Below are 9,445 nucleotides of genomic sequence, written 5' to 3'. Positions count from 1 at the left end.
CTAGTGTCACATCAAGGGAGTAAACCATTATGAAGTAATGGCACTTGTTACCAACAAGAAATGTGAGGAAATGTTTTTGAGTCGGACATCAATAAAAACAAAACCAAAAACTTCTAGACACCCATGCATTGATACTTACTGCAATATATTTCTACTCACCCCTGGTCGTCAGAGATGTTCATCTTTATGAGGATAAAAAATTAAAGTAAAATAAATCATAACTCAAACATTGGGGGCGTTGTTTTTGTTGACCTTGAAGAGTGGAATCTCTTTTGACATGTGTTTGCAACACTGCTCTTTAGTGTTGTCATACACACAACCCCCTCCCTTTCAACTCAAATTTTAATTTCATCAGTGCTGTTGGCCACTTTTCGCTGGACTTTAAGATAAATGTGAAAAAAAAAAAGGTTCCTGAGCCACAGCCATTACAAAGGAGGCTCTTTAGCATCTTTTATACGCAGACAGCAGAAAAGATGGGACTGTAATTTTAAACCAAAATCAGGGTCAAAACCTGTGGTGTATTTCACTAAATAACACACAGACAGACAGTGCTCTTACTGCACGTTCATTCTTTACTCAAAAACTGATATCCCAGCATTCCCTAGCTAGGCTGAAATGATTAGTCTACGGCACAACCTAGTTACCAAAATACTTAAACTGAAAACAAAACCAATTTTAAACATCACACTAATTTTCAGCTTGCGTGCTAATAACAGAATAACATCAAGGCACTGTCCACCTAACCCAAGGTCAAGTGTATAAAATTACGTAGAGGAAGACATGGAAATTACAGGCCCACTCTATGTGATTGTGTGTCATACTCAGTTCTAACTATTTATTTTAATTGTAATTGATTATTTACTGCATTGGAAAATGTGCATCAAACTAAATGTGTTTTCTTTGGAAACATCTCTACCAGAAGGAAAAAACAGACAGCAGCTCATCGTCATGATCATCATCACTGGTAGTTTATTACTGTACACACACTTTCTTAGTATCATCATAGAGTCATATGTACACACTTGACTTTCTCTCACTTGCGCACACACACACACAGAGGCAAACACACAAAACACGCAAGAGACGTCATCATCTGTGCAGGGTTCAATCACAGTCCGACAAAGAAAGAACACTTGATTTTAAATACACACACACACACACACACACACACACTAACAGAGCAGATACTTGCATATGGCCCTGCTTTAACTCACATGTGAGACCTCATTAAAAACAAAGCAGTTAATGAGCAAAAATGTAGCTCCCCTCGGTAATTTATACGTCCAAAATTTTTAACTGGCTAACACAAGTGCTTACTTTGACCTGTGTTAAGGCATGTTCCATGTAAAAGAAACAAACAAACAAACAAAAAAAAAAACAAGATTAGACAATTTTCAAAATGTTTCTAATGTTACATAGAGTGGGACCCATACAATCGACACAACATATCAGTATCAGTCAGTATCTTTGTTTTCCTTTAAGATATGAGGCAATCAGGAGCATCAGCCAACAGTTCTCTTCCTCCAGTTTCTCCAAGCTTCTTTTGCAGCCATTGTATTTTTTAATATTCAGAAACAAACAAACAAACAAAAAAAATCAACTGTGCCTTCTGCATTTTGCAACTGTTAAGTATTAGCCCATCGCTCTTCATTTGCTTAACATACTAAAAAAAGTCTGCTGAAAAAAACCCCTAAATGTACACAACCTCACTTCAATCTGTTTAGGAACCTAAAAATTCTTACTTTGATCTTGCTTTCATAGTTTTAATAATAATTTAATCCAAAATGTGCTTTCTGATATGTGATCTGTAAACCGGTGACTGTAACATTCAAGAATAATATTCTCAAAGCTCCACCTCATTTGCAATATTACACCATTTACACCTGTTTGTTATTAGATCTAAATCAATTCTGGAGAAGTATTTGTCTGATAAGCTTTGTCTGTCATTAGCTAACTGTGGCAGCAGCTGCTGCGAAGACAAACTGCTGAAGACAACAAAGAGAACAGCAGCACTAAATCGATCACTGAGCAAATGATGAGTAATTACTCAGCTGTGAGCATTATTGCATTAATGCAGCCATATGATAGACTTTTATTCAAAGTAAATGTACTGTCGGAAAACCTGGGGGAGTTTTTGCTCAGACAGAGACTGAACTGACCTACTTTCTCTTATTGTTCGAAAAACAGCCGTCCTGTTAATAAAACAAACAAAAACAAAGACTCAAGAAGCTTAAAATACCTTCGTAAGTATGGTGCAACATGAAACTGGGCTCTTACATGTGTTTAACTTAACATCATTTAATACAACAAACTGGAGTCAGTCCAGGAAGTTACACAGCTTTGTAACCGACCAGTCCCCACGGCCTATGTTGCTAAACTTTAGCTACAAAGCAATAATGGGCGCCTACCAGGTGCAGCTATGAACCAGCATCACCAGAGAATGAATCCGAATGCCTTGATTCTTCCACAGATTTGGGAAAAAATGCTGCTGCAGGTGAATATTAGAGCTGTTAAAGCAGAGCCACACGTCTTTACCAGAATATTAGTGGACTGCAGTGGTACAGGTCAGAACCACAGACAGAACAGACTGAAGAAAGCAGAGGTATGTGGTCACCAGTACAAACACTGGCTTTATACAGTACATTTCTGCCCCATATGCATTAGACACAAACAGAGTGGTGTCTGACAATGAAGTGGCTGATGTTGCATTGAATCTGGAACAGTATTTTGAGCATGTTAAAATATTAACAACAAATGAAACACAACCTTGATGCAGAGTTAAGGTTTGCCTTTTTTTAGTTTAGCACTGTAGAAGCTGAGCTCAGCCAACTCGTCTATGTTCACTTCCTTTTTCCTACTGACTGTGCCGGGTGACCTTGAATGATAACCTTGTGTTGAAAACTGTCTTCATTATTCTCTAAATCCAGTTAATTTTACATCAAATCTTTGTTACAGACAACACTCCTGAGTGATGCAGCTCTGTAATGGACTGTAAAATAAGAAAGGGTCAGACACTCAATGCTACCTTTGACCTCTAGAGGTAATTGATTGGGTTATATTTTAACATGGAGGGACATTGCCACCAAATACTTAGAAAAAAACATCAGGTATCCTGTAAATAAAACCAATGAAAGCAGTTAAACAAGGTCATGTGGGTGCGTTAAGGACAAAGTGATTTTGTGCTTTAGTATTGACACATGACCACAGAAAAAAAACAGTGTACATTTGTAAAAAATCCAGGGGAAAAAAAGAGGCCTTTTTCACATTCACACACACTTTTCAAATTACTATGAGGGTAACAAAGGTCAATTATAGCAAAGAAATACTTTGAAAAAGAAACCCTGCTTTACACAGTAAGTGTATCTCTTTGTCATCTGATTTGTCTTTTTTGCTTATGTTTCAAAGTCTCAAGAAGAAAGACTATCATAAAACCTGATAAGCGCGAACTGCCCTCTTTTAAAAAAACAAAAAATAAACAAAACAGTAAACAAGAGCTCGAGCTAATATAAAAATATTAAGAAACCACATGATCCTCTTACTGCCAACAGGGGGCCTGACTCCAGGCTCATTTGTTCCCCTGCGACTCCGAAACTCTGACATCTTGGTCATCACCTCAATCCACACAAAACGAGGAAAAACAAAGTGTTGCAGGTAAACAGTGTCACATAAAGACCTATTAATACCGTAGGTGAGTACAGTCCAAGTACAAGTGAGTGATTGTCACTGGGGAACTGGGTGATGCACAGGACATGTGCAGGGATATGCAGGAGGTGAGAGGATGATGATGAAGATGATGGTGATGATGATGACTCTTTGCTGTTTTGGCCACTGGCCCAACGTGTCTCTCTGACTACAGTCAGTCCACCACAGAGATTGTTCAGATGAAGACTCTTTCAGACTTCATGTTGCCTCCACAGCCTCTAGTCAGGGATTAGACCAGACCAGCTGTTACAAAAGCACTGGGGTGTTTTTTTTTGTTTTTTTTGCAGATGAGTTGGCGCTGCGACAGAAGGCAATATATCAATGTACTCATTTCTTCATGGTCTGACAGTGCCATGTGCTCAGAGACAAAATTCCAGTTGTTGCTGAAAGACCTTTACTCTAAGAGTCTCCAACTCTAACGCCACTGCCCATGTCTGGGTCTCGTCCCACATTCAGCAGGCTGCTACTGGGGTGCATGGCTTCAAAGTCTCTCCACAAGGTCACGGCAACGCCACTGCTGAAAACAAGATGCTGAACTTGTAAACGAGGGTGTGAATAAAGTACGTGAGGAAGTGAAAGTAAAAAAAAAAAAAGACCAACACAAAATGTTTGATGCTACTCTGTAAACAAAAATATTGTAATATTTTAGCGGATAGTTTTCACAGCCATTGTGCTTCGGTGACAGAGCTGGGCAACAGTGGTGGTTTCAACATCAGCTGTAGTCGGATTAATCCGGTCTGAAGATAGGAACCTTAGGTAGGAACTCTATTAGGATCACCTGCAGATGGCAGAGGACAGAACAGCTGTTACAGTGGCATTTTGTTTTTTCAAAAAATGTAGTGTCAGTCAAACATGACAGAGACAAAACATTTCCTAATTTTTACCACAGGGAACATGAATTTGTACTAAACTCCATAACCGTTGCTGCATGCACTCTATCACACAGGTTTAAGTCAAAACAATTGTGAAAAAATAAATTCCGGTAATGCATAATCATAACTCTGATACAATTGTAACCTATGGTATTGTAAATGGTAAAAGTCCTCTGATAAGTAGGCAAGAAAATTGATAACTACATTCAATAAAACAACTTCTAATACTTACATATTCCATCATGTTGTTGGATTCACACTTCCTCTTGCTTAGTCTCCAATGCAAACACAACTGGAAGCAAAATTTTAAAGTGATCAGAACTGTTTAACAACTATTGTATTTCTGTGATAAAGCTGCAGCTTGAATTCAGATTAAGTTGCAGGCACTGTTTCTTTGGTTGACATCCAATGGTACTGCAAGTTGCTCGATTATTTCTGTCTGCATTTGTTAATTTCTAATGAGTTTTGTGTTTGAATCACCAAACTGCAAGTATTATAACCAATGGCACTTTGCTTACAATCCACTGTGCAAAGGTTTTTTTTGTTTTGTTTTTACTAAAGCAACTCTCTCAGGTTATAATTTTATGGACATAGTTGGTCATAAATCCTTGTTTCACAGTCTACTTACCTTGTGATAAAGTCTGCTGTTTTCCCAATCCAGGAGTTTTTCTATTGACCTTCTCGTCTAGAGATGACCAGATTATTAGTATATATTGCTTCATGTCATCAAAGATGTACCTTCTTTAAATTTTCAAAACCAGTACTGAACAGATATCTCACCCTTTTGCTGAGACAAACAACAGGCCACAAACTGAAGCCCAGAGTGCAACAGCAACAGAGGCAGCCACACAGCAGCCACCGCACATTCACTGGTAGCGTCTTTCTCAGGCAGCTGTTTACACGATTGATACTGGCTTTAAATTCCTCTGGTGCAACCTAGGGGTAAATGAAGTGAATATGTGACATAGAACACGTTTAAATGTGTCAACAAAATGATGCAATTTATGGGAGCCATTAGCATATCACTCACCTTCCCTGTAAGTGCTGAAGGAAATTCTGACTCAAATTTGTTACTTAGCCCAAACCTGTAGGACAGAAGACAAATGTGTGGGACTTATTCATGTTTACCGAAACAAACAAACAAAAAAGAAAATCTGATATTTATTTTGGTGTGCAAAATGAAGCAAAACAAAAGGGGTCTAGATTTGTAGTTGCTAGAAGAGAAATAAAAGCAAAATGAAACGAACCGACATCATCAATATTTACATTTAGTAAAAGAAATACTGCGATATTTCAGCATTGCAAAAAAAAATCATGTATATGTACATATTACTAAAAAATAGTTTTATCACATATAGATTTCCAGTGCATCAAAAACCTACCTACTTAAAAATAAAGTGTAGAATACTTAAAAATATTCTACACTTTGCATCGACTGTGTGCAATGAAGAAACGTCTATTTGTTTTTCTTCAATAATTGTACTACCTTCTATCACCTGCGGTTGTGCAAGAGCAAACATTTTTTATTGCCTTTGTTTACAGGACACTCTAGCAATGTTGATATCAAGACTGAACTCGAAAAACAACATATGCAGCCTTGCTACTACGGGGACCAATAGAACATGATTCAATGCTGATTAGACCTCATCAATGGTGATGAATTTAAAACAGAGAAAAGAGTTGCCTTGATCAAGGGGACTGTTAAATTTGAGGTTATCTGAAATTCTTGGTCTTTTTCACTGCTGTTGGTATTCGTATAATTTGCGCTACTTCTTACGAACATGCATTTCCAAGGCAGGGGATTTTGAACTTCATTTACACGAGCTGATAAAAAGATAAAAGTCTAGGTGAGTGGTTAGCATCAAAGCCAGGATTAGAAGCCGACAGAACGAACCTCTTTCTGCAATTAAGAGTCAGTCGACAGCATAGCAGAGCTATCACTGAACAAACTGTCTGGACCTGGCCTTAACTCAGTACCATCATATTTTTATATAAAAAGAAAGGCTTTAATGGTTGGGGGTTGATTTAAAATATAAGACAACCACCGACTGCTACCAGACGTAGCTGACTGCTAACTATAATTAGCTGTCTACGGTAGGTCAAAGCAGGAGGCTAACAGACAGCTAACAGACAGAGAACCGGAATGCTTTCACTGCAGCTACTTCCGCTACTGTCGTGCTGGCAACAACAAGCTCTACACCCGCTATCAGTCTGACTCAACGAGTGCTTACACAGTGACGTGACCGGACCCTCGCACAACCACCGGGTCCGGAGCGTACTTGAGGAGCTGCTCCTCTGCGGCCCTGTCCTCGTCCTCCTCTTCCTCCTCTTCCTCGTAGATCTCATCAAAGTCCTCCATCATCGCACGGCTCGGTGTCGCGCTGGAGAGACACGTCGCCGAACGATGGCGAGATTTACCGGGCAAAAGAGTCCAGAGGGAACCGAAAGAAAATCGGAATAAAACAATCTATCCGCCCCGAAGACAATTTACTTCACATCGTTCAGCTATGGTTCAGCTGCCAGCGAACAAAACATCAACATCCGCCGCAGTAACCGCACGACACCGGAAAGGGGACTGACGTGTTTACGTCCTATTTCTATTTTTTTATTTGCCCTTTAAACATACACTAGCACATAATTGGTTGAGATTTGATTTAATTTTAGGTTAAGCTACAATACAAAGCGAAAATTTATTATTTGCCGTATTTTGCAATTAACATAACAGTTCTATTGTTCGAGGAAAATATTACTTTCCTTTCTAATATAGACACTATTGTGTTTATTACACTAAATAACTGATATAATTTTGTTGAATATATACTGTATATTAAATGAGCTTTCCTCCTAGGATAGATTAGTCTAATTAACGTAATTTAATTTATATGTTTTAATATTGTATTATTATATTATATTATTATTATTGTTATTTTAATTTCACAATGTTCCTACTCAGTTAGAATGTCAATACATGAAGTATGGTACTTTGGTGAAATAAAATATATTTGATTTATTCCTTACTCTTGAAAATATTGTAGACTGTTCTACTTAATACTGTAAACTGAATAAGTTAGATCCGAAGTTTGTAAGAAAAATTAAATAACCTACAAAACAACAAGTTATTTCAAATCTTAATTCAAAAATATAATTGTACAAGAAAGTTTAATAAACCGGAAGCTAAACCGATGTAATTTCAAAGTAAGATAAAATAATGTGACACTTATCAGAGAAAATCTAAAATAAATTTAAATTTACCCGGGTAAGTATGTGAAATTGTGAGATTGAATAGAAGGTTCACTTCTTAAACATACTTCGGAACTATTTTATATATACCGTTACATTTCTAAAATCGAGTCTATTCTAAAAATGTAATTTGAAAGCTGCTTCGATTTTAAGTTTTAAACTGTAGTTTCCGGTTTCGGGGGCGTGGCGTTGTGTAGCAATCGTCGTTAGGGCGAACATTCGTTTAATCTATCGAATACTTGAATAAATAGGAAAGGAATGTTTTAAGATGTTTTCTCGGTTTATCAGGGACTATGTTCCGGCTTGTACCAGCGGAGTTTTGATAGTGAATCTGTTGTCGTGCACTCTTTTTGGTATCCAAACATGGTCTAACTTGACAGAGGGATTCTTCAGTGTCGGTTCCTCAGTCTTCCAACATGGACACATCCACAAGCTTTTTATTTATCCACTCTATCATCAGACACTGCTGCAAATGGTCTTGAACGCCACAAGTCTGTTACTTTTTAGTGGGAGCTTGGAGAAAGGTGTGGGCACAGTCCGGTTCCTGTTCGTCTTCTTCCTGCTGTCCACCACCACGGGTGTTTTGTACAGCTTCCTGGATCTCTTGCAGGGGGGCAGCAGCCACACAGAGGGTTTGCTTCCTGTGGCGTTGGCCTGTGTGGCTTTGACTACCATGCACACGAAGATGACCAAAGGTTTCCTGTGTGGGGTCAGTTTTCCCACCATGGCACTGCCCTGGGTGCTGCTCATCATCACCAGTGCCTTAATTCCAAACTCTGTGCTCCCATGTAACATCATAGCTGTACTGGTTGGATGGATGTTCGGGAAGGGATGGTTCTCCCTTCTGAACATGTCTGAGAACAGGGCTGCTTCTCTGGAGAAAATACTGCCTTTCAGGATGTTAAAAAACATCAGTGGTGATTTGTTTGTACCTGCTTCTGCTGAGGAAAGGAGGAGAACTCTGCTGCCACGCATCAATCCAACACCTGGTTCCTACCCAGTCCAAGCTTATGCTCCTCTGTCCAGCATTCAAGCTGGTAATAACTTAATGTATGAAGGTTGGCATAATCAAGCCAGTGCTGTTCCTGGTGCAGCACCACTTCTTCATTCTCATGGAAAGAAGTCAACAGAAAACTCCAGCTTAAACCACGGCCACAGCCACAGCTGCAATCACAGCCACCATGGTCATAGTCATAGTCATGATCATGGTCATAGTCATAGTCATGGTCATCCTTAAACATGTGCATTAGCACTTCTAAGCCTCTGGATTAGCCTTAATAAAATAATACTGCTACAGCTGCCATTACATATTTACTCACTGTTAATTACTTATGTCATTTATTTGACGTTAAAGTTATAGGTTGTTTTTGTATAAAGTGCCACTAACTTTAAGGCATGCCCTCTTGTGCACTGTTTTCTTTACCAAATGTCTATGCGTACATAAAACAATGTTGTCATTCTGATGTCTGTTGCATTTTCTTCCTTTAATACGTGGTCTCAGACATATTTCTGATTATGTATTTTGGACGTTTTCCTGAATTAAAGAAATGGATATAAACTAACAAAACAAATACATTTCTTTGAGTGAACTATATTCTTCTGATTCTGGGGTTTTCAGAACAACAAAACAC

The 9,445-nt window shown here is 38.5% G+C and overlaps 2 protein-coding genes across 2 annotated transcripts; one reads left to right on the top strand and one right to left on the bottom strand.

Annotated features, from left to right (window-relative positions):
- Positions 1-946: 946 nt before the first annotated feature.
- chic2 (cysteine-rich hydrophobic domain 2) lies at positions 947-7,412 on the bottom strand. The gene is made up of 6 exons (XM_008317073.3): positions 6,806-7,412; positions 5,605-5,659; positions 5,355-5,510; positions 5,203-5,259; positions 4,807-4,866; positions 947-4,480 (listed from the first exon to the last, which is right to left on the bottom strand). The coding sequence occupies exons 1-6, from the start codon at positions 6,934-6,936 to the stop codon at positions 4,430-4,432; spliced, it is 510 nt and encodes a 169-aa protein (XP_008315295.1). The 5' UTR covers positions 6,937-7,412; the 3' UTR covers positions 947-4,429.
- A 350-nt stretch (positions 7,413-7,762) lies between these two features.
- Positions 7,763-9,277, top strand: rhbdd2 (rhomboid domain containing 2). Its single transcript, XM_008317074.3, has one exon. It carries the CDS (start codon positions 8,083-8,085, stop codon positions 9,049-9,051), a length of 969 nt encoding a protein of 322 aa, XP_008315296.1. The 5' UTR covers positions 7,763-8,082; the 3' UTR covers positions 9,052-9,277.
- Positions 9,278-9,445: the final 168 nt, after the last annotated feature.

The sequence above is a fragment of the Cynoglossus semilaevis genome, chromosome 9, assembly GCF_000523025.1.
Source record: "Cynoglossus semilaevis isolate Cse_v1.0 chromosome 9, Cse_v1.0, whole genome shotgun sequence".
In the NCBI taxonomy this organism is placed as follows: Eukaryota; Metazoa; Chordata; class Actinopteri; order Pleuronectiformes; family Cynoglossidae; genus Cynoglossus; species Cynoglossus semilaevis.
Note: the sequence above shows the minus strand (reverse complement) of the source record. Positions and strands in the feature narration are given on the sequence as shown.